The sequence below is a fragment of the Thamnophis elegans genome, chromosome 9 (assembly GCF_009769535.1).
Source record: "Thamnophis elegans isolate rThaEle1 chromosome 9, rThaEle1.pri, whole genome shotgun sequence".
NCBI classification, from domain to species: domain Eukaryota; kingdom Metazoa; phylum Chordata; class Lepidosauria; order Squamata; family Colubridae; genus Thamnophis; species Thamnophis elegans.
The window spans coordinates 20,772,271-20,797,845 of record NC_045549.1 but is presented as its reverse complement, the minus strand read 5'-3'; the positions used below and the strand labels follow the sequence as shown (position 1 = coordinate 20,797,845).

The 25,575-nt window shown below is 38.1% G+C and overlaps 2 protein-coding genes across 3 annotated transcripts in view; one reads left to right on the top strand and one right to left on the bottom strand.

Moving 5' to 3' along the window:
* The first annotated feature begins 2,349 nt into the window (after window positions 1-2,349).
* On the top strand, window positions 2,350-11,546 carry LAMTOR3 (late endosomal/lysosomal adaptor, MAPK and MTOR activator 3). 2 transcript variants are annotated; one of them, XM_032224266.1, is made up of 7 exons: window positions 2,350-2,465; window positions 4,649-4,688; window positions 5,131-5,165; window positions 7,322-7,380; window positions 8,305-8,438; window positions 9,395-9,458; window positions 10,031-11,546. In XM_032224266.1, the coding sequence occupies exons 2-7, from the start codon at window positions 4,680-4,682 to the stop codon at window positions 10,102-10,104; spliced, it is 375 nt and encodes a 124-aa protein (XP_032080157.1). In that variant the 5' UTR covers window positions 2,350-2,465; window positions 4,649-4,679; the 3' UTR covers window positions 10,105-11,546. The 2 variants fall into 2 exon arrangements, with proteins under 2 accessions (XP_032080157.1, XP_032080158.1); XM_032224267.1 differs by having other exon boundaries at window positions 2,374-2,429.
* Window positions 11,547-13,192: 1,646 nt separating this feature from the next.
* Window positions 13,193-25,575, bottom strand: part of DAPP1 (dual adaptor of phosphotyrosine and 3-phosphoinositides 1) — a 34,794-nt gene continuing 22,411 nt past the window's right edge. Inside the window, 7 exon segments of the mRNA XM_032224347.1 lie at window positions 13,193-14,002; window positions 16,112-16,198; window positions 17,678-17,763; window positions 18,961-19,023; window positions 20,706-20,716; window positions 20,719-20,752; window positions 22,064-22,194. Coding sequence (XP_032080238.1) covers window positions 13,993-14,002; window positions 16,112-16,198; window positions 17,678-17,763; window positions 18,961-19,023; window positions 20,706-20,716; window positions 20,719-20,752; window positions 22,064-22,194 — 422 coding nt within the window. The 3' untranslated portion in view covers window positions 13,193-13,992.

Below are 25,575 nucleotides of genomic sequence, written 5' to 3'. Positions count from 1 at the left end.
AAAGAAGAGGGAGTCAAACTATTCTTCAAGGCACCTGAGGGTAGAACAAGAAGCAATGGGTGGAAACTAATCAAGGAGAGAAGCAACCTAGAATTGAGAAATTTCCTGCCAGAACAATTAATCAGTGGAACAGCTTCCCTCCAGAAGTTATGACTGCCCCAATACTGGAAGTCTTTAAGAAGATGTTGGATAGCCATTTGTCTGAAACGGTATATGGTTTCCTGCCTAGGCAGGAAGTTGGACTAGAAGACCTCCAAGGTCCCTTCCAACTCTGCTATTGTATTGTAAAATTCCCATCCAATACTATCAAAGGTAGAACATTAAAGTGGGCCAAAAAGAAGGCTGTACAGTGTGTTGAACAAACTAGAATGAATTGATAGTTTGCAGGTTGAAAAGATTTTCAAGAAGGAACCCATTCTTGTAAATTGCCTATAGTGCTCAAGTCTGAACCCAATGGCATTTATTTTATTTTATTTTGCAAATCTTGGCTTTGGCTTTTTCTAGGAGTGAATATAAAGAGCCAATAGAAAATAGAAACTTGAGCCAATAAGAAACAGCATATCCAAATCTCACCTCCAGAGTATGATTCCTGTTTCTGTGCAAATAAAACATTTGGAACTGAACCTGGAACCTTTGTGCAAATACAAAATGAGTGGGGGGAAATCAGATTATCTAATTATTATGTTTGTTTTCATTTATATTCAATATAATTATGTGGAGATAGGATTCTCTTCATAGCAAAATGCTTTCAAGCAGCCTGTCCTATTTAGAGGCCTTTGGCTCATTTTGCAAAGGAGTCCTGGTCTCTTCTGAAACATCTCAAATTACAGAATGCTGGCTTCCCTTTTTTCTCCCAATTTCAGATGGCTTTTGCAAATTTATACTTATTTTGACATCTTTATTGAATACCTATGCAATTCATTATATTTAGATATTTAGATATTTTATTAATATTTATAGGCCGCCCTTTTCTCCGCGGGGACTCAGGGCAGCTTACATAAAATAGGGAGGGGGGGTATAAACAATAAACATAAAACAATACAAAAGAGTAAAATAGTACACAACATTCAATTTTCATTCGGGTGGGGACAGATTGTGATCTTATCCCCAGGCCTGACGGGATAGCCAGGTCTTGAGGGCTGTGCGGAAGGTCTGGACGGTGGTGAGGGTAGTGAAGAAAGCCTTGTTTCTCACAACTGTTGGAAGAAATGTCCTTTTAGGTTCAGCTCCAAGTGGGGAAAAAGACACTGGAGACTGCTTGGAAAGATGGTTTAATGGTGGACAGGACCACATGGCTTGAGTCCTGAACAGAAAAGGTGATCACATGTTTCAATGTTGGGTGAAGAAGAGGAGAGGAAAGGGCTGAAAGTTCCTGGCTTTATACACTGTTTGGCCCCACCTCTCTGTTTCCTGTTCCTGTGTAAGAAATGTGGTGATTGGTTGTCAGACTCCCATGGGGCCAAGTTTTGAGTTTCCAGATGCCATGTGGTGAGTTTCTCTGGAAGGCTAATCCTTCCTTTATTATGTAAAGTACACTAGCTGAGGCTTTAATGGCTCCTTGACAAGTTGGGGGGGGGGGGACTACTTTGTTTTTAAAACATGTTTCTCCCTTTTCATATCCAGGGAAATAAAATATTCTGCCTCTTCAATATTTCCTAGGCTATTTCATTTTTCTAGGAAAGGGGGTTGCTAACTTCCTACACAACAAAAGGGGGTTCCAAGTTAAAAATGACTTAGGAAAAATATTCCTCCAAACCAAGTAGCATTTCTGCCCACCATGCTGCCTTAAAATGGAAATTCAGGTCGTCCTTGACTTATGACAAGCCCAGAATGCATGTTGCTAAGTGAGTTTTGCCCCATTTTACAACTTTTCTTGCCACATTTGTAAAGTGAATCACTGCAATTGTTAAATTATTGAGAGGATCGGTTAAGTGAATCTGGCTTCCCCATTATTTTGCTTGTCAGAAGGGCACAACAGGGTCAAAATCCTTGTGTGTCCAATCACACTTGGCCAATAAAGAATTCAGTTCAATTCAAGAAAGGATGCAAAAGGAGGGACAGAATGAATTGCGAATGGCAAAAAAATATTTATTTTAAGTAATTAAATAGAATCGTTAAATTGTCCCACAACGTATCGTCTCGCGGGAGTTAGCCGCGGCGAGTCTGTGGCAAATCGTCCCTCGAATTCTCTTACCCTCCCGCCCTTTTTTTAGTATCTCTAAGCAGCGTCCGAGGATGCCGCTGACAAGGAATCACGTGGGAGGCGGAACGCGTCTCCTCGCGCTGTCCCAAGACCCCGCCCCTTTTTAGTATATCTATCAGCCTCGCGGGCGTGGCCGGATGTGACGAGTCACGTGAGAGACGTGCGTAGCCGAGAATCACGTGACGGCGGGGACCCCGGAAAGCGACTCGGGCGCAGAGTCAGGCCGGTGGGTGAAAGCGTTAAATGCCGGAAGAGAGTGGAGGTTGGTATAGGAGTAAGCGGTTGCCGTTAGTCTGAAGGCGGCGGGGCGTGTTGTCCTTCTCACGTGCTTAACTTCGTTATTAGAACGCCTGATCCTCTCCTTATTTAGGGGGATGAGAACCTCCTTTTCCGTATTTCCCGGGAGGACAGGGGTAGTTAAGGGGCTTCGGGATCGGAGCCAATAAATGCCCGGCCTCTTCATCGCCTCGAAAACTTCGTTGCTCCTCCCTAAGATATTCCGTCTTTTCATTCTGTGCCTTATTTGTGGTTGCTTTTTTACTTCCCTTTTCTTCGCCCCCCCCCCCCCCTTACATCCATGCAGTTTACCTTTGCAGTGATACGGAACTGATTGGGATTGCTTTTAGATTTTTTTTTCCTGCTTATCAGGCAATGGGCAAACCTGGAATTATTTATTTTATTTTATTTATTTTATGTATTTTTTCAAGCATGCATTAGATAACAGATATAAGTATAAATACGATTATAAATACATGGAATGAATACGAATGCAAGGGAATATTAGGACAGGGGTGGTAGGCACACTGGTGCACTTATGCATGCCCCTTAAAGACCTCTTAGGAATGGGGTGAGGTCAATAGCAGACTGTCTAAGGTAATAGTTTTGGGGGTTTGGGGAAGAAACCACAGAGTCAGATAGTGCATTCCAGGCATTGACAACTCTCAACAAGTCGTATTTTCTGCAATCAAGTTTGGTTGCTCTCTCATCCAAACACTAACGAGGCCTAACACTGATCTTTTTCTGAGCTAAGGTATCACTCATAGATCTTTTGGCAAAGATCCAATGTAGAGCCTAGAGAAAATAGGCCAAGTGATAACCACCTATGCAGTCACTCTTTTATTTATTTCAAAATTAGCTGGCCTTTGAATTCATGGTAGGTTTGACTTTTCCAAATCCAGAATTCAAAAATATTTTTTTCACAGCTGTACATCATCACTGGAAAAGTTATTTTTTATCATGATCACTGTGGACACGGTCACTGAAGTTTATCTGTGCTTTGTAATTGGGTTGATATTTGCCATTATATATATTTGCTGTTAGGGATTATCTTTTCTTTTCTAGTGTTCAGGTCATTTATCTATTTTGAAGCCTAAGAAAGCAAAACTTTCCACCTAAGAGGTAAAAGGTACCAATGGCCTGGTTAAGGTAATTGATACCAAATTTGAGAAGCGCAGATTGACTCAGTGCAGCTTTCCCCAGCATTTTCTAGAGCGATAGATGTCAGGGCTGTATAGAACTCCAAATTCAAAGGGGAAAAAATAAGTTGGACTCTGTGAGGGCATGTAATTTGCATCTGTTGACAATTCATATTTTCTTGAATGTTGTGGAAAAATCACCCACTCAAATTAGAAACCAAAGTATTTGAAGATACAATGTGCTATAAGGGAGAGATAGGGTGGAAATGGAATTTGAAAAAAGATTGTGCAGACAGAGGGAGAGAAGGTCCCAAGTGCAAGACTTTTACATTTATAGATTATATATATTTGGTCAAATACATTTGACACAAAGATAAAAGAACAAATACAATTACACTGCAACCCTTCTTCTGGAATAGATTGATAACGCATTAAATTGACTCCCCTGTTAAATTGCACACTTGTAGTAGCCTTCTGGATATTGACATATACAATAAAGAATATTTATTTTGTAGTCTCCGTTTACATCATTCAGTTTCTTCTGCCTAGAAAGAAAATTGTTTGGTTTGTTTTAGCTGTCTCCAGTCTGGGATGAAATATAGGCACCAAGTATACAAATATAATCCTGTCTATTAGCTTCATAAAGAATCATACTTAAATATATTAGTATTTGTATTTAATTTTATTATGCCTCTACATGAACTTGTACAGTGGATCCCAGAAAAAGGTGTGTTTGAATTAAGGTAGTATTAATAATTAAAACATGCATGCCCACGCATTTTTATAAATTAACACGACTAATGGCATATTTAAAAATTGAAAAAAATGAACAAAAGGTAATTGTTTACAAGCCTGACAAAGATAAACTTAGGCAAAACAATTTAATGGGCCATTTTTTACCTTTGAATCCAGATCATTGTGCAGCCCCAGTGGCTATGTTTTGCTTGCAATAGAAACAGCAAAGAGTCTGATATCTCCTTAAAGGCGAACAGATTATCTTTTCTAAACATATATCATTTTGACTTTTCAGTGGGCTGGCAAGTCATACTTTTTTGAGTATCATGGCAGATGTAAGTATGAACATCCTTACAATGATTGGAAACTGTTTTGCAACAAGTTACATACTGAACAATTTCTACTAATGTTTATGGAATATTTATTTCACTTATTCTAGTCTATAAACTATATTGAAAATTCATGAGTAATTGGTTCAGATATGAGGAACAATCTGCCCATATGGCAGCTCAGTGGTACAAATTCACTTGGCCAATGTGGCCAAGAAGCTCAGGATGAGAAGGTTGTGTATTGTTTACTTGTTTGCCTATAATGATTAAACTTATGATCCTAGCAGTATTTAAGAGTCACGGCCAATTCCTAAACAAATATCATCCTTTCTAGTGACAACAAAGCATTGTTTCTCCAAAATCTAGTTTAATTCAAAATTTAAGGAGTATGATCTCTTATTAAGTAATATAAGTGGCTAAAAATACTGCTTGCTTTGTTTCACTCTAGGATTTGAAAAGGTTCCTGTATAAAAAACTACCAAGGTAAAATGCTTATTATTTTTATACCATATAAGCAGGTAAACTTATCAGTGTAAAAATGCTCTGAGTAATTTCAGAAAACTCTTAATGCTTTTGCAATTCTTTCCATTCTGATGCCATTTGAATGTCATGGCAGGATGACATCAGTTTTACCAATGAGTCCTCTAATATATGAAATATCCAGATGCAGGTGCAACTGGCTGCTCCTTCTAATCCTTTGGTCAAATATGTAACTCCAGGGCAATTCCTGGCCAAAGACTTAAGTTGGTCCCACTTGAAATAAATATCGTATAAGAAGTATCATCTTTTAGGTCTACTTCATCAATCATTTTAAAAAAGCTTTTGGAAGTGGTTTTCTATTTAACTTTGTTGTTTTTTGTGTGATATAATTTGTCTGCAAGAAGTGCATATTCAAAAGCAATATGAACATCTATTGGTACAGCCAAAACTGGGGAAAATATTTACTTCATTGGCAAGCTGTAAGAAAAGAGGAGTGATTTTTTTTATATTAAAGATACAATCCCAGCGGAACAAATTTATACAGATGACGAGGGAAGAATTTTGATGGTGGAAATTATGGACAACAATAAGAAAATACTTTTAACAGCAATCTATGTCCCCAATGATAAACAAGATGAGTTTTATAGAAAACTACACAGGAAAATAATTGATTTGGACTATGCAAATATTTGCATGATGGGAGACTTTATTGGAATTGTAGACGGACTAAAGATTACAAAACACACACACACACACACGCACACTGACAAGTTAAAATTTCTTTTTTGACAGCCCCAAATTACAAACTGAAATCTGATGGGCTCAATATGTAAAAGGGTTCCCCCCCCCCCCAACCCATCCCTTTCCATCACAGCCTTTGCTGATACTATGACAATGTATAGTATAGAAGGAGGAAAAGAGCAGAAATACGTATCACCCATTTCCGAGTGGAGAAAATGGAGTTTCCAAAAAGCAAATTCAGTAGAGAAACCACATTTGCTTAACAGTTGCAGTGATTCATTTAACATCTGTTGCAAAAAACAGGTTGTAAAATAGGGTGAGACTCACTTAATAACCACCTTGCTTAGCAATGGAAAATCTGCTCCCAATTGTGGTTACAAGTCAAGGACTACCTGTATGGAATTCTTTAGTTGCCATTAACTGTTTAGTAAACATAACTTGTAAATATTATATGGCCTCAAAAGTGTTGATAAACAGAATGAAGATAGTGTATTTCAATTCTCTTCTCTTGCATTCTGGTTAGAATTTATGGCTTTCCCAGGCTATCACAGAGACCTAAAATCTGTTTAATTTCAGAGTTAAACTTATAATAAGCATTAAGCAAGCACCCTCAGACCATATTTTAGGAATAAAAGGTAAAGGTTCCCCTCGCACGTATGTGCTAGTCATTCCAGACTATAGGGGGCGGTGCTCATCTCCGTTTCAAAGCCAAAGAGCCAGCGCTGTCCAAAGACGTCTCCGTGGTCATGTGGCCAGCATGACTAAACGCCAAAGATGCACGGAACGCTACTAACGTCCCCCCAAAGGTGGTCTCTATTTTTCTACTTGCATTTTTACATGCTTTCAAACTGCTAGGTTGGCAGAAGCTGGGACTAGTAACGGAAACTCACTCCATTACACGGCATTAGGGATTAAAATTGCTGAACTGCTGACCTTTCTGATCGACAAGCTCAGTGTCTTAGCCACTGAGCCACTGCGTCCCTTATTTTTTAGGAATAAAAATCCTCAAATAATGTTTACAAAATAATGTTTACCGTTGAGAAAACTATATGATTGTCGGAAGCTATTCGATGTGAGGTTATATCAAGAGTTTCAGATATTGTGCTGCGACCAGGAAAATAAGATTCAAATTTTCATATACCCAAAAATCTGATTAGATTAGATTAGATTTGCCAGTCACACACACTTGGCCTAACTTACCTCCAGGTTAATTTTTGTGATGATAAAATGGGGAATCACCTTAGCTACAACATAAGGAACCCAAAAAAAATTTGGGGGGGAACAGATCAAATTATTTTATAAACGTATTAACAAGTTTTAAATTGCTATGTTTATTAACTAATTAAAAGTAAAAACCAAGGAGGCAACAAACTCAAATGGCTTACTGTCTTTCTAAGCAATCTCTTATTTCTTTTTAGTGTTGAAGGACTTCATGCTATTGTAGTATCAGACAGAGATGGTGTACCAGTAATTAAGGGTAAGGAATAATCAAAGAGGGATAAATTGGTGGATTGTCCCTTTGCAAATCGATTATTGCATCTTCAGTATTGAACTGCCTGCAGAAGAGCAACATTCCAATCAAAACTGAGATGACAAAAGGAAGATGTTTCATCTTAAATCTACGTTTCAGTGTGTAGCTTCAGCCGGATTTTTTTCAGTATTATATAATCTAGCAAGCATGAATCTGCATTAATCATAATTTGGTTACTCCATTCTCGTTGGCCTTTAGCATAGTTGTTGGGCAGCAGGAAACGTAATGCCGGTTCATCAGCCATAATGCACTTCCTTAATGTGATTTATGGAAACTGTGACTTTGAGGAAATCATATGCCAACTTTTTTTGTGGGTGGTTTGAGTTTGAGTGACAATGTGGGCTCATCATCTCGTGTTCTACGAGGGATGAGTGAAAGCAACTTGTACTAAAAGCTAAGCTGTACATCAAACTTAACAACTAAACCTCTTCTAAAAAGAGAAAGAGGTTTGTCAGATCTCCCAATTACTTTTGATTTGTAAGTTTAAAATATACTGGTTGACTATATATTTAGGATTTTAATTAAAAGCATTTCACAGAGGGCTGCAGTGGGTCGGTTTTTGAAACATACTGATGCAAGAGTATTCCTTGCTCTTCCTTGCTGTGGTCATAGGTGTACCATATTAAGGGAAGAGCCAATCCTGTTTCCCAAATTTTCTCCAAATGAATGGGCCATTTTTTAATAGGTCAGGCTGAATTTGCGTACGCAGAGAGTGCCCAAGTTAGAGATAACCGAATTATGCTTTTTGACTGCCAGTACTGCTTTTAAAACTCGCTAGATCTTGTCTGGAATTTATACTGCTGTCCAAGAAGATGATGTTTTGCATTCCTGTTTATTCTATGAAAATTACAACATAACTTCTTTTTCTAGTTGCCAATGATAATGCCCCTGAGCATGCTCTTCGGCCCGGTTTCTTGTCAACATTTGCGCTTGCTACAGATCAGGGCAGCAAACTTGGGCTTTCCAAAAACAAAAGCATAATCTGTTATTACAACACTTACCAGGTAAGAAATTAGCCAACAAAGGTTGCCAGCAGGTAAATAAGTATAAAAATGCTGCAAAAAAGGTTTTGAACTGGATCAGTTCAGGTGCCACAGAAAAGCCTGTTCAAAATCTATCAGCGCCTATCATTTTAAAAATTTGGGAGTTTAATTGGCATGATGCATGAACTTAACTTGCTAAGGGATTAAGTCAACCTGGGTTTGTGGTTTTGTGTGCTAGTTGAATCTGGATTCAGTAGTTTGTTTAGCAAAGTATTATATGTTCAGGTATGCAGCTTATCGCAATGTATTAACCCAACCAGTATAAAAGATGTATGCAATGTAAAAAGAAACAAGAATGTTGTTTTTGAAATAGGGTATTGTGAGGTTTCATATACAGGTAGTCCTCAACTTAATAACAATTGAGCCAAAAATTTATGTTGCTAAGTGAGAAATTTATTGACTTTTGCCCCATTGTACAACTTTTCTTGCCACATATGTTAAGTGAATGACTACAGTTACTAAATTAGTAGGACAGTTGTTGAGTGAATCTGATTTCCCGTTGACTTTGCTTGTCAGAAGGTTGCAAAATGTGATCACGTGACCCTGAGACATTGCAGCCATCATAAATGTGAGTCAGTTGTTAAGCATCTGAATGTAAATCACGTAACCATAGGGATGCTGCAACGCCCATAAGTATGAAAAATGGTCATAGGTCACTTTTTTCAGTGCCGTTGTAACTTCAAATGGTCACGAAGTGAACTGTTGTAAGTCAAGGACTACCTGTTTTTAGATTTAGGTGTGACCTGTGTGTATGTACCTATGAATATATGTAGAACATATTAGTACTTTAAGGATAGGAATAGAGAATGGCTAATTGCTAATCTGCCAGCTAGCAGGCTATACAACCCAAACAGGTAAACTGGCCATAACAAAAACACTTAATATTGAATTTTGAAGTTGTATTTCTTTTCTTGTAGGTGGTTCAGTTCAATAAACTTCCTTTGGTAGTGAGTTTTATTGCCAGCAGCAACGCCAATACAGGTATATTTTCAAAATTGAAAAGTCCTGTGTATTCAGCATTTCCATACTTAGATTTAAAGGATACGGTCTGTGCCCATTTTTTAAGACACATCCAATTTTTGCAAATAATTGTGAAGTTAGTCATTCCTGTCATAAGGAGTAAAAGCTAGACCTAAGTTGAAAGCCTTATACCAAAGCTTTCACATATTATCCTTGGTCAACATTGGCGGCAGAACTAAACATTTCAATTTTCCTCCAATAGAAAGGGAAATACGTTGTTCTAGCAGTGATACCCTTCCTCACCCAAGTAATAAGTTCTTCCTAACACTATGAAAGCGAAGTAACTCCCACTTGTGCCAGTTATGGATTTAGTAGTGCCTCTCTATAAAATCTTGGGCAGGGGCGGGCAACTATGAACCCTTTACAACCTGTGGACTTAACCTCCCCGAATTCCTGAGCCAGCATAGTGTAAGTTGTAAGATTGCCCTTCTAAAACAATAGATTAAGATGGAAATTAAATCTTGCCTTGCTTTCTTTCATTCCTGCCTGAGAGACAAACGTTCATCTCATCTTCTTTGCCTATCTTTATGTAGGACTGATTGTAAGCCTGGAAAAAGAGCTGGCTCCTTTGTTTGAAGAACTATGGCAAGTGGTGGAAGTCTCTTAACTCAGTATTTATATCCAGAGCACAGCAAATCTTTAATATGAAACAGGGAAAGATTCAGTCATTTTCACACTGTATAATGAATGTCTTGAAGAAAATGTCACTTTCTCTTATTATATGTTAAAAACTGTGCTGGACTGAAATATAAGGTAAATGGGCTGTAGCTTTTCCTGTATATCCTAGATTGCTGGGTTTATTGGTGAGCATAACAACTCCCATGGAGTTAACTTCAATCTAGCACATATTTCACAGTAGAAAAAAAATACTGTGTATAATAATTGTGTATAATATGCCATCCACAACTTTTTCACTCTACCAGCAATATGTTGTCTCTGTCTAGGTAAATGGAGACTAGTGCAAACATACATTTTGCAGTCAAATCTTCCTTTATGCTTATAGAAGAAGAACATTATGGGGAAAAGATACGTTAATACTGGTATGCAATCAATGGTTCTTTGTTTGGATAACAGAATTTTAAACTTCAGAGTAGCTATTTGTAAACGAGTAGCTACATGCTAGCTGTTTCTGCAGAGTTTAAATTAATCAGTGCATTCTCTTTCTGTATTCTTTGTAAAACTGATGTTTTGAATACATGTAATTATGATACTTTGCTAACTTATCTGGCTTTGTATGTTCCTAAGCAAATCTGAATAAAAGAAGCAGGCAAGGTGTTTAGTCTGATCATTATCACAGAGTTAGATATTGCAAAGCAACATTATTGCTGTCTTTAATCAGTATGTTCATTTATATAGTGTTGTTGCCTTGGAGTGGGGGGGGGGAGGCAGGGCAGTCAAACTGGTCGTATTTTTTAAATAAGAGAAAAATTTTTGAAAGTTGGAAAGTATAAGAATCTTAATATATAAAAAGGAATATTCTATATATGGAAGAAAGCCACTTTGACAGGACATTAGCAGCTACATATACAACAGCACTCTAACAAATATTCAAGTGAAGAACAGATCAGGCATATAATGGAGTCTAGACCAGAGCATTGTTTATCTATCATGGCAGCTTTCAGATGTGTAATCTTCAACTCCCAGAATTCCCTAGCCAGAAGGCCATTGTAGAGAAATCCAGAATTTGAAATGTACACACCTGGAGATTGCCAAGATTGAGAACAAGTAGCTGATGTCCAAGATCCATTCTCACTCTTACATATTCTGATTTGGAAGTTGTCGCATTTGAGAAACATTGAACCAAGAGAGTATACGAGTATTTTTCCCCTTCAAAATCCAGTAGTGGAAATCTCATTTAAATTAAGAGCAGTACCCTAACCCTAGCCTCAGAGCCCTCATTGAGAAAGGAAGATTAGTTATGTAAAGTTTGAAAGTATTTGTATTATCACCAATGTCTTATCCACTGCACAGGTAAAATTGTATTTTCTTTTTGTTCCTGGTTTATTAGAAATTTTTTAATAAAAATATAAAATATACAATTGTTCCCAATACATATTTGTACGAGCCTTCATTCACTCTTGTTCTTACAAACTCTGACAACAGTGTAACATTTTGAAATGTTCCTATTGGTAAACATAAAAACATTAAATAATAAAACATATGAGAAAACATGTTTTACAAGATTAAAAAATACAATAAAATGTTAACAAAAGTGAAAGCCATAGTTGGTTGTACATATTTTGGAATTCTTAAACGGTATTAATTCTAAATAGTAGTTAATGGAAATTAGTTAAATAGTAATTATACATGAATGCCAATTTGTTCCTTAATATGTATTGTTTTGTACTATATTCTTGTTGCACTACTTTGCTTTAAACCAGTGATGGGCAACCTTTTTGGCGTGGTGTGTCAAAAATCGGCAAAAATCGAGCATAACTCGCGTTGTGTGTCACTTCGACAAAAACATAATTTTGCGCAATTTATAGTTGCTGCTAATGGCGCTCACAGTTCCCGTTGGCACTCCGCTGTTCCCTGCTGTGGTGCGGTCGTAACCGACAGTCCCAGGAGTAGACTCTCTGTGCCGGCCTGACTGGAGAGAGGCGCGCACTGTTCCCGCGCTCCTCTCCTGCGGGTCCTCCCTCGCCGCGCTGATGACGTGTGTGCGCACGGCACGCACGCCTTACCAGCAGCCCCTGCGCTCAGAAAGGGGCGGTGGCGATACAGTAAGTGAGTGTGGGCGGGGGAGATCACACGTCCCACCCACCCCTCCCCCCCCGTTCCTCCAGCACAGATTCTTTCATCCTCGGCGGCCGTGCAGGAGCCGAGGATGAATTGCATGAAATCCTGTGCGTGTCACCCCAAATAGCTACACGTGTCAGCACTGACACGCGTGTCATAGGTTCGCCATCACTGCTTTAAACCCAAGCTGTCTGGCCTCTAAAAATGGATAGGTTTGAGTTAGTGGCATAGAACTTCACAATATGTGAAATGCATACACTAAAGAACATTTTATTTCATCCTTCCAAAGACATTAGCTGACAACTGGAGGTAATAAAAAGCTATGCAGACTTATAGTTTGATTCTGCAGGCTCCTTACAGTCTAGCAAAGGGGGCATTGCTCTCACATGACTTTATGTTTAAGTATGTTGAATATTTGCAGAAAACATATTGCTGAACCAGGATCAGAACACACATGTGCATTCAGCATAAAGCTTCCGATATATACCAGTTTCTACTATAAGGCAAATATATTTAAACTGTAGCTGAAGCTACATCTTACCATCTACGCATGTCTTGAGACATGTGCAATTTCTCTGTGTCTTGGAAAACAGCTACATCAATTTGTCTGCATGGAGAATATCCATCGTGGCATTTTGAGACCTTGCAGTAAATAATGAATGACTGCCATGGACACAGCCTTTAGAAGCACAGTACTAAGCTTTTCCAGTCCAGAACTGACTTCTAAAGTACCATCTCATTTGTCACAATATACAGGTAGTTTTTGACTTATGACCACAATGGAGCCCAACATTTCTGTTGCAACGCAAAACAGTTGTTAAGTGAGTTGCGCCACATTTTACAACCTTTTTTGCCGCAGCAAACCATTGTGGCTGTTAAATGAATCATATGGTTGTTAAGTAAATCCAGCTGCCCCCATTGACTTTGCTTGTCAGAAACCAGCTGGGGAGGTTACAAATGGTGATCACATGACCCTGGGACAATGCAGCTGTCATAACTACATGCCAGTTGCCAAGTGCCTAAATTTTGACCACTGGGATGCAACGATGTGAGAGCCAGTCATGAGTCAGGTTTTCCTGTGCCATTTTAACTTGGAACAGTCACTAAAGGAATCATTGTAAATCAAGAGCTACCTGTATTCCCAATATTAAAAAAAATATCTTACTTGCGCATAGAAATGTCCCACTAGCAGTAGATTATCTATGATTGCTCATCAGGGAAGTCAAAATTATCGAAGTTCTGAGAAAATGATTTTGAACTGTTATGAAATCAAAACTATTATTTTAAAAAAAACTGCACAGGTAATGTGTTTTAATAGGCCAGAGTGTAAATGGTTTGAAGCATACGGAATGGCAGCCAAGGATGAGTGGGTTTGCAACTAGTTCTATGAAACTAGAAGTACTTTGACTAAAACTGCTTACAAAAGAACTAGGGAAAACCTGACAGCAAAGGCAAATACAGAATGCCAGTAACTACTGGATGTATCCAAAATAATGAAATGTTGAATAGGTGAATATCCATCTTCCAAGGTAATCGTCTTCTGCTTTAACAGAGTGTTCAAGAATGTTCTAGAAATAAGCTGTCGGCAAGTCGGCACCTGCAGAGCTTAAAAACCTCTGAACAGATCTGGTGCAGCACTTCATGCTGAATAACAAATCTGAAGGAGTGTGAATATGAACCGATGTTGGTTTCTGTACAGTTAGTATTTATTTCTAGCCAAAAGTACTATGGCCTGAGTCATGTTGGCGTTTTTTTCTTATCTGGGACTAGAAAAAAAATGTAAAGGGGAGAAAATATTTGTTGAAATGAATTTGTAAATAAAAGTCAATTAAAATACCATGTAATTTAAGAGCTTCTGATATCCTCAGCATATTGCTAGGCTACATCTCCCATCTCTAATTAGTTCACTATAGTATAAATCATATACAATAAGTAGTATATAGGAGTATATTCCTGGCTGGTTCAGGAATTCTGGGAATTGAAGTCCACTGGTCATATAGTTGCCCATCCTTGTAGTATAAGGTAACTAGCAATAATTAGAACTATAGCCCACCTAGAAGACCTGTTTGAAAGTACGATTTGTTCAAAGTGCAGTGAGTCTCATGTTAGTATAAGGTTGCCATAAGCACAATATTGTTATTGCAGTTGCTGAATTGGCTGCTCAGAGGCCATGATTGGGAATAGCCTCCCTTCGGAGAAAAGCTTAGCACCCTTATCACCGGCCTTCTAGAAACAAGTGTAAAATGTAAGTCTTATGAAGGGCATCGGGGGATTGAAGTCAGCTTTGCATTTCTATTTGCTATATTGATATTTGTTTATATTACCAACTTTTATTGTTGCCGCAAATATTCAATATGTCATAAATGTCAGCCACTGGGAGCCCTTATTATGGCTGGATATTAAATAAATAAATAAAACTAAACAACACTACAAGAGGGCCATAATGGACAAGACCTCTCAACTTTATATATATTTAAGCAGGATTGACTGAACAAAGGTGAAAGAGGATAGTTTGATAAGACACCAAAATATCAGCATTACCGAAAAGAAGGCCATTGTCATAACAGAAATTGAAAAAGAAAATGGGTCCTATCATATAAATGACTATACGTGACTCGCTTATTTTAAGAAAATTTCAAATTATTCTCCCAAATCATTTTGCAACTTTTTGTTTTATTTCTCGGACCGAATCATTAAACTTGGTGAATTCTATGCACACTTTTTTCTTTTAAAAGTAGTCACTAAAGCAAGTGGGCTGAGCTTTTTATTAGGCTGTTTTACTTGGAAAATGTAAAGCAACAATTCTGCCTTGGTGCTATCATCATCCCATATCTCTTGATTTCAAAGAACAAAAGATTTCAAACAAACCATTTTCAATAAACTGCAAATTTAGCCTCACGCCTATTTTCTCATTCCTACCAGAAAGGTAAATGACTCAGTTTTTCCAGAGCTGAGATTCTCCATTCAGCATTTAATTCAAATCAATTCCTCACCTATACTAGTCTTCTCATTCACTAAAAGCCTGTCCCTGCGTCATAAAGCCTTAATTCACGTGACTTCCCACATTGAGCACCATTGTGCAGTATTAAAGGGTCATTTAAAAGTCCAAATAACAACTTGGGGAGGGGGAGGGGAGGGCACCAGCTAAGCTCCAGAAGACTGCAGAGACACACTATGGAGAAAAGTGAAGTTGAGTGTGATCTGTGACATGCATGGAAGCATTGGACCTTCGTGATTAGTAGTTTCATTTCCTTTTGGAAAAAGAACATAGGAAACTACCGTATATCAAGTCACATTCTTGGGCGATCTAATTTGGTGGTGTTTGTACAGAGTGCAATTGCTCTTAACATCTGTTTGTTATCTGGAGTTAAGAAGGATTGAACTTTGAACCGATACGGATAGTCCTTGATTTGCGATGACAATTGAGCCCAGAGTTTCTGCTGCTAAGCAAGGCAGTGGTTAAGTGAGTCACACTCCATTTTATGACTTTTTTTGTTATCATTGTAAGTGAATCACTGCAGTCATGTGGTCATTAAGCAAAACTGGCTTCCCTCATTGACTTTGTTGTCAGAAGCTCTCTAGGAAGGTGGCAAATGATAATTCCAGTCTTCTTGTAACTGAATGGTCACTGAATGGTTGTAGGTCAAGGACTTACCTCACCTGTATAAGCACCTGTATAAGCAAAGAAGCAGAGTAGGGCATGTTTAAATGTCCATGAGTATATGTATTGTAATTTTTTTCTTTTTAAATATTTCTAAGCCTACCATTGTGGGATTAAATTAGAGAGATCAGCATGGTCAGCATGAACTATTATGTGTCACCATATTGCTACCCATTTAATTCTAATCAAATCTTCTATGATAGACATTTCTTACCAGTTCCACTGCAATATTTTAATCCACTCATCGGCTTCTACTCCAGTCTTTGCAAACAGGTAATACGTCCGCATTGGAAATACTAAGCTGTAAAATATAAAATTATAAAAATTCTGTGTCACAAATATAAGGAAACCATAGTCATCTCCAATATTAATATTCAATTTTTCCAAAGAAACTGAAGCTAAAAATATTATTTGATTTATTTTTTTAAAATCTTACTTTTCTTCTTAAAAGAAATAGAAAATAATTGAGGTAAATATTTGAGATTTGACCAAATCCTTATGATAAATAAAATAATAGCATTAATTATTAAAAAAACAAAACAGAGAAAAACTTATCAGCAGTAAAGATGCATCCAAAGTGCTCCATTCATTGTGAATCAGAGATAGTACCAAATGCACAGCTTTCCAGAGTATGACATTCATCAGGCCTAATCAACATATTTGGGAAAGGGCTCCAACTTGGGGAAACTAATACAAGCATGTCCGGATTTTATTTCTGAGAAACAGTGGAAGGTAGGGTTGCTATTTAAAAAAAATAAAGTACAGGTAATCCTTATTTAGTGACTGCCTCATTTACAACCATTTGCAGTCATATTGGTGATGGAAAAAATAACTTTACAAACAATCCTCACATTTAACAATTTTCAGCAAGGAAAGCTGAAGCAAGATCATAAACATTAATACAGTATTACTTAAAGGCTGCTTTGCCAAAGAACTATGTTATTGGTAACAATTGTGGTCTCTAAAAGAGGATTCACTGTAAGCTAAATGCATATTTTATTATAATTAAAGTAGATTTACAGAATTCAAAGGGAGTAACTCCACTGAGCTAAAACACTTGCCAGTGGTGGGATTCAATTTTTTTTACTACCGGTTCTGTGGGTATGGCTTGGTGGGCATGGCATGGCTTGGTGGGCTTGGCTTGGTAGGTGTGGCAGGGGAAGGATACTGTAAAATCCACATTCCCTCCCGATCAGCTGGGACTCGGGAGGCAGAGAATAGAGGTGGTGTTTACTGGTTCTCCGAACTACGTAAAATTTCTGCTACTAGTTCTCCAGAACTGCTCAGAACCTGCTGAATGCCACCTCTGACATGTATGGTCCAAACCAGTGGCCAAAAGCCAGGTAGGAGCAGGTAAATAATGGAAGCTACTGAGCTTGTTCGTTAGAATGGCTAAAAATGCAGCTTTTTGTTTCAGTCTTATGCAACACATACAGTATGTGCAAGTGGAGCTAAACAATCAAATAACATGCATGGGTAACCTGCTCTTTCCTAATTAAACTAGAATTCTGGAATTTGAGCAGAGCCCGTTTCTAAGCTTTTAGGAAAAGAAGAACAAAAGGAGAGCAGGAAGCAATTAGTTCTGATGGCAAACTGACAAATCAAGGAAAAGAAGCACAATGTCTTAATTGAATCCATGAGCGATAACAGTAATTTGGTAAGCAGTGAGGTAAAGAAGAAAAGGTTTACAAGAATAGCACTGAGAAATTTTTAAAGAAAGAAAAGAAACACTAGGAGACACACTAGGATACCCCAAAGTTGTATTTCAGCCTCAACTTACCAAAAGCAATTCACTTTTTCTTGGGAATAGTCAAACTGCACTGCTGAGCATTCAGTTAGATCAAGTGCTCTGATTGGCTCTGTGGACTTGAAAAAATATTATTTTTGAAACAATTGTTCTGTTTTATCATTTAAAATGGTGACCCACCTCGCCCCATCACAGACATCAGGTAAGGAACAGAACAGTAAACAAGACTCTACAAACAAAGATTATTTTGCACTCACTAGTGAGTTTGATTTAATACATTGGAAAAGATCTAGTGCAACTGGAAGGTAAAAGAAGATCCTTTAAAAAAGAAATCCAACATGGGTGGATTTTCCTTCTCCTCTAATACTGTGTTTCCCTAAAATAAAACCTGGTCTTATATTTTTGGTCCACCAAAATAGGCACCAGGTCTTAGTTTCAGGGAGGTCTTTTATTTTTCCCCATTTTTCCCCATACCGAAAAGAGTGGGGATGGTGAGCTGACTCTCTCTCTTATACCTCCATGGCCTCCACTGAACAGTTATCTGCACCACTTCATCTTCCACAAAACAGCTGAGCTCAGCTTCATGTCTTCACTAAAACAGTATATTCCTGCCAAGCCTTCAGCGTTGCAGTCTTGGGATATGCTGAAGGCTTGTGTGGGTAGCCTTTCTGGCAATCAGCAGGAAAATGAGGAGGAGTTTTTTCCTGCTGTCCTCCTTTTCTTAAGCTCAGCACAGACTGAGGTAGCAATGAATGTAATTTATCCTTCTATGGCTTGAGGCCTCTTGTGAGTACATTTCTATAAAGGAGGGGCAGCCCATATTTTTGGGCCATGTTTTAAAATTGTTATTAGCCTCCAAAGCCCACCAGATCTGTATCACATCATCTGTTGTGGTGATAGCAGTGGGGCAGAGAACCTCATTTTATTTTGCAGAGTTGAGATGTACATAGCAAATATGATTAAACCTTGACACCTTGAAGAGACTATTTTGGTGTCCAAAATATATAATTACAATACAGAAAATAATTTTTGCCACTAAATTTCAGGGGAAGCATTTGAAGGTTAGGGGGGAATGTGCAATCTGCATTTCCTTACTCTACTGTAAAGGAAGCTCAGTCATTGATAGAATAGAAGTGGCATGTAAGTGTAGCGCAATAACTGAACTAGAATAAAAATAGCAGTGAATACAAAGTCCATGTTGCTTGGCTCTCAGTTTTGCAATAGCTATTTTGGAAACACGGAGCAAAGATATTTCTAGTACCCCATAGATTGGTTTGCGTTAACTCTCACAAGCAACAGAGTAAAACACAACTCACCGTCTGATCTTTGTAGTATTTCAGCTCATTCCTATGCAGTGTAAACCATCTAGTTTTCCAGTTCTAAAAGAATCAAGAGAAGGGAAATTTAAAGAAATTCAACACAACAGAAGCAACATGTACTGAAAAAAACCTCTTCTCTTTCTTTCCTTCCTCAACATGATACAAGTAGTTCCCGACTTATGACTACAATTGAGCCCAAAATTTCTGTTGCTAAGTGAAACAGTGAGTTTTGCCCCATTTACATTTCTTTGCCCAGTTGTTAAGTGAATCCCTGAAGTTGTTATTAGTGAATATAAATCTGGCTTCCCCGTTGACTTTGCTTGTCAGAAGGTTGCAAAAGGTGATCACATGACCCCAGGACACTACAACCGTCATAAAATGAATCAATTACCCAGCATCTGAATTCTGATCACATGACCCTAGGGATGCTGCAATGGTTGTAGGTGCGAAAGGCACTAAACAATTTGGAAGGTACCGGGTTGGAGAAGGCTACTTTGAGATGAGGTTTAAAAAGAAAAAAAGAAAATGCAATGGTAGGATGGCTCAGAAGAAGATTCTAGAAGTAAGGAAGACCAGACAAGCAGATTTAGTAAGTGAAAAGGAGAGGGTGTTGCAACCTTCTACATGACATGAGATGTGAACAGGAAAAGACAACAGATGAATCTACATGAAAAGGAGAAGTGAGTTTGAGGCCATGCACAACTCAAGTGAGATTGGAGATTAGAGAAAATTATGGGTAGTCTTGCCTTAAAGTCATAAGAGCATGTAAAGAGGCTGAGATTGGCTACTTATTTATCTGATTTGAGAATATTCAAAAGTCAATTCAGCCAATCACATTGAATAGCTGTAACTCTAAATTTAATAGAAAGCTGGGTCTAAATTAAGTCCTAATTATCATAAACAACTGTTTTTAATCACATAACTCAACCATTCAAAATAAAAATCTTTTTCTTTCTCTTACTATGAATATGTGTGGCTGTGGCTTGATAAAGCCCATATCAGTATATTCTGCATGCTGTCTGGGGAATTCTGACAGTCCACACAACTTAAAGTTGCCAAGGTTGAGAAACACTGCCTTAGAGGTTTTCGAAGGTTTATGCTGTTATGTCAGCCTGGAGAGTTAAGTGCCACATCTGATTCAGAAAGGGACAATTATGAGAGAACCGGGAATGAAGAGACAATTCCAAAAATGGTACTGAAAGAGGAACAAGTGAAACAGCAAACAGATTTTGGCAGAAATACTACTCAAACAACTCAAGAAACATCCATAGACATAATGCACATTAAATGTGGGGAAGGGCAGCACACTGTTGGTTTTTCAGCATTTGAGGTGAAAATCCAAAAAGTACACTCTGTTCTACAAGAAGAAAATGCATTTTTAAATAAATATACCATTTGCTACCTTTTCAAAATGAGCACTAAAAGCAGTTTCATAAGGCTCTCTACTTCATACAAGCTTTCGTTAAGATAGTATCCCCCAGGAACGTTGGACTATAATTCCCATCATAACCATACTGGCAGGGGATTATAGGGGTGACAGTCCAACATGCCTACAGGATGCTATGCCAAGGAAAAGTAAATTTCTTAACCCTACAGCGATTGTTGGATATTATACAAACATGTATTCCAGATCCTATTTTGCTCACACATGCTCAATGCAGTTTTCAAGCACTGCTCCTTAGCATGTTTGATTTTTAATGTGTAAGGGGAAAAAATAATAGAACAACTTTTCGATTGCTTACCTTAACTATTTTGCCTGCTTTGTTAGATAACCTTCTTTAGTCCCTAGCTGTAATGAAACACAGGAAATTTATTAGGATAGTTGAAAAGGATGTCATGGGAAGAGGGGAAGGAGGGAGGCAGGTAGGTCATCTTAAACCCAAGCCTTTTCAGAGTCTTGATGTGGCTGACACAGCAAAAGAGGGTTGGTAGTTTTCAGCTGTAATTGTTCCTTTCTCTTATCTGCTCCCACTTCCCAAGAGGTTCATCTCACTGTACAATTATGCAAAAATTATTTTGCCAATAATTTGGTGAAATATTCCCTCTGGCAACATGTATTAAGTGGGTGCTGACCTATAATGTATGAAATACATATTGTAAAGGGATGAAACCTAAACACTAGACAACTGAACATACTTTGTTCATCACAAGTCATTTGGTTATCAAATCAATCAACATTCATATACAACACCCAGTTAGGGCAAAATGGAATTGGGTCATCTGCATTCACGGCATCAGAAGGAAATCCAGCCATTAACTTAGAATCTTGTATGAACTAAACATCCATTGAATACTATTGAGAATAACATATGATATAACACAGTGGCTATGCTTTGTTAACCAGGTTTAAATTAGACCATTGTATGATCCCAGCCTTCATGTTATGCTATAAGTTACATTAATAGCTGTGTAAGGGCTCAATGGTTAAAGATGCTGAGTTGGTCAGCTGGAAAGCTGACTGCCCAGGTTCAAGACTCAATCACTCCATGACAGAGTAAGCTCCCATTACTTGCCCCAGGTCCTGCAACCTAGCAGTTCAAAAGCTGTAAATGCAGTAGCATAAATAGGTACTACTTGGTGGAAAGGTAACAGCATTCCACCAGTGTATAGTCTGCTGGCCACATGACCATGGAAGTGTCCTTCGGACAACGTTGGCTCCCTTGGCTAAGAAACAGTGATGAGCACCCCCACCTAGAGTCAGACATGATTGGCAGGGGAAATCTTTACCTTTAATTGCTTGAAATGCACATGTGGAGGAAGAACATTTTCTCTAAGACCATCTTTCCCAAACAGATATCTTCTAGATTTGTCAAGTCTTCAATCCCAAGAACTTCCAGCCTGGATGCTTTCTTTCTAAAGCAGGTGTTGTCAAACTTGCGCCATCACAGTATAGGGTCATGTGATGTATTGGGACTTTTTTCCCCTTCAATAAACCGGGCAGGGGTGCGGCTAGCACGTGACGCCTCTGGCCCGTGGGCCGCAAGTTTGACAGCCCTGTTCTAAAGGATTCACTTCAGTTCTAATCAAAACCTTATCCTAATTCATAGTAAACTATGGAAAACTTTCTTTTCTCCAATTCATAGCCCAAATAGAAACTCACCGACGGAGCACTGGGAATGAGGTCAATTTCTGTTTTTCCTGTCTGCATAGCCGTGTGGACTCGCACAGATTCATAAATGGAAGGCTCTTCTACTTTCTTGGGATATGGATACTTCAATACAATCAAAGTCCCTATAAGAAAGAAATCCCAAAGTAGCCCATAAAAGTGAATTCAGAGTGATGTCCCAAAGGTGCTTTTAAGAGACAACTAGACTTTCTTGATTTTTTTCCTATCGCTTCTCATCCAAGTTCATAACGCATGGCAGAACATAGGAGAACAAACCCATCAGGACAAGAGTCTGCAGTCCATCTGCATTTAAAAGGCACAGGCCACTCTTTTGAAGACAGCAAAGTTCACATTTTGAAACTTGAGGACTGCTGGTTTAAAAGAGGGGTCAAAGAGGCCATCTATGTCACAATTGAACAGCCCTCTCTCAACAGAGGGAGAGGGATATGACATCCTCTATCTCCAGTCTACAACATAGTCCTTTCAACAATTCCAAGAAGGCTTTTTGAAAAAGCATATAAGGTCCAACCATAACCTAGATGACTGAGAATCTCTACAGACTATGGTTCTATGAATTGATAGTCTGTATAGTCTGTATGAATTGATATGTAATGGGATGCACACACACACTATATATACATATATATATATATATATTCTTACAAAGCCATTACAACGTATCACTTACTATATATACCTAGATCTAACATTCTGTTCTATAAAAATTAAGCACTTAGATAACTTAACAAAGTATCAAAACATATTTGTCTATTTTTGTTTTACATTTCTCCCTTTATCTCGGATTCACCAAAAACTTACTGAGATCTCCTTCAGATTCACCTTAGCCCTATTTTGAGCTTAGTCCTCACCAATCTAAAAAGTACATTTTGCAAAGTATGTCAACCCACAGGGAAGTATCCCTGCACTTTGATGTATTTTGGCATGGACCTTCTTCCCAGCTAAATAATTAATAAAGCTCCAACAAGGTGCAGTACATAGATATCTTACCTTATCCTAAAACCTAAACAAGTTACCAGTTGACGCAGAGACTACCAATCTTACAGTTGTCAGCTAGTTAGGAATTGAACAAGCAACCCAGAAAAAGGTAGTGACCAGCCATTTCTAGATTGTTGCCAAGAAAACTACATGGCATCTCCATGAAATCACTAGCTGGATTTGACTCAAAGGAGACCTTGCTTATTATAGAGTCCTTGACGCTCTCTAAGCTTGGTTCTTTGCTTGCAGACATTTTGTTACCTGACATCCGCAGTACTAGTGAGTGTGGACTTTGCTGCCTGTTTTTACACAGTAGTTTGCTATGCCAATGTTTGGCAGGGGCGGGAAGGGGCGGTTCACCTTAGAAGTTCCTTGATTAGGGTACTGTTTTCTGCTTGATTGTCTGGTCTTACTTCCTGCTTATCTGGGTGAGGATGTGTCTGGTCTTCTTGTTTCCTTTTTAACCTTTTTATTGTCTCTTGAATGGTGTGTAAATCTGGTTTATCTGTATGTATCTATTGATGACTGATTTCTCTCAGCATGCAGGGATTCTCTATCATTTTTGATTATTTTGGTCTGGGATGCTTACAATCTTTCAGTTGAAATTATGGTTGAGACTGTCCATGTGTTGTGAAATTAAGGGCTTGTCACGTTTTTGCTTATTTTTTAATAAAAAGTTACTTTTAAAGTGCTTTTAAATATTGCTTCATATTATAAAGGTTAGGGTTATAATAGAATCCTCAAAATTAAATGAAATCATTGATAGATATTTCAAATAAAATTATCCATTATCTGTAACCATGAAAGAGTTTCATTCCAGATTGTTCTTTGGCCTATGGAAAGAGAAATATAATCTATTGATATGGGATCCCATTGGGGCTAGTCACCAGAACCAGAAGTTTTATCTTTGGAACTTTTGGATTCGTGCCAGAGCCCATCCTCAGGGAACTGAGTGACTGACACAGATTAGATCCTGCAACATTATTAAACCTACTCTGTGAGTTTCGGCTGTTTTGCTAATTGATTTTTCTGGTGTTAACTTTCCTTTTCTATGCATTGCTTCCTATAGAAAAATAACATGGAAAGGGAACAAGTTTATAGGTATTATGAGGTCTAACACATATCTCCCAGCTGGTGGCACTTTCCATTTTAGAACATGAAAGGAGTTTCACAGAGCCAGCAGAATCTGATTTGGGACCTGTAAAAGCATAGGCCAAGTCTATCATTCAACACTGAAGATCAAATTCACTATTATATAGTGTGAATTTCTTCGCTGTTAACAGATATAACAGATGGCAGGATAGACAGTGGTGAAGGAAAACCACAATAATGTACAAGGTGCATTAGAAATATTTAAATTGAATGATCAGTAAACTATAAGAAGGAGATTCCTAGGCAATAACATATACTATATCTAAGATGCAAGCCATGAGAAACAATTTCTGTTAGTTAGGACTAGAGTAGATGACCTTTCTAAAAGAGTGAGGCTGTTTCTATGGTTCATGAATAAATAAATTCAATGGATGATACCATAATCAGCAAATGGTGGGATGTTATTACTTTAACTAGCCAATTTGCATCACTATTCATAGGATAGCAAGTGGTTTCCCACTCCAACATGAATGGAAGTTAAATCTGCCTAGGTTTAACAAAGTTGATATCTAAAGCTAGTCCTCAAGTTATGACCTTAAATAAAACCAGAATTTTGTTCCTAAGCAAGGCAGTTGTTATGCTCAATTTTACAGCCTTTCTTACCATTGGTTGTTAAGCGAATGACTGCAGTTAAGTGACTCATGTGGTCATTAAGTGAATCTGGCTTCCCCATTGACTTGCTTGTCAGAAACCAGCAAGAAAGTTGCAATTGGCTATCACCTAATTCTACGATGATGCAACCATCATAAAAACACGCTGGCTGCCAAACACCCAAATTTTGATCACATGATCACGAGGATGCTGTGATGGTTGTAACTGTGAGGAACAGTTGTAAGTCACTTTTTTGAGTGCTGTTGTATCTTTCTTCATTAAACGAATGATTATAAATCAAGGACTACCTTCCAAATAGAACAGAACAGAATAACAGAGTTGGAAGGGACCTTGGAGGTCTTCTAGTCCAACCCCCTGCTTAGGCAGGAAACCCTATACCATTTCAGATAAATGGCTATCCAATCTCTTCTTAAAAACTTCCAGTGTTGGAGCATTTACAATTTCTGGAGGCAACTTCTGGTTCCACTGATTAATTGTTTTAACTATCAGGAAATATCTCCTTAGTTCTGAGTTGCTTCTCTCCTTTATTAGTACCTGTATCAAGCCTCTGATTTCGCCCCTGGTCTGATTGATTCTATGTTTGGAAACTATGTACAGGTATACTGACTTACAACAGTTTGTTTAGTGACCATTCAAAGTTTCAACAGCAACTGAACAAAGTGACCTATGAGCATTTTTCATACTTATGACCATTGCAGTATCCCCATGATCACATAATCAAAATTCAAATGGTTGACACCTGACTC

Excerpts from the sequence above, each read along its gene's own strand:
- LAMTOR3 (XM_032224266.1), top strand. Across the intron at positions 5,166-7,321 it reads CTGTATAAAAAACTACCAAG|TGTTGAAGGACTTCATGCTA; the intron begins GTAAAATGCTTA and ends ATTTCTTTTTAG. Across the intron at positions 7,381-8,304 it reads TGGTGTACCAGTAATTAAGG|TTGCCAATGATAATGCCCCT; the intron begins GTAAGGAATAAT and ends TTCTTTTTCTAG.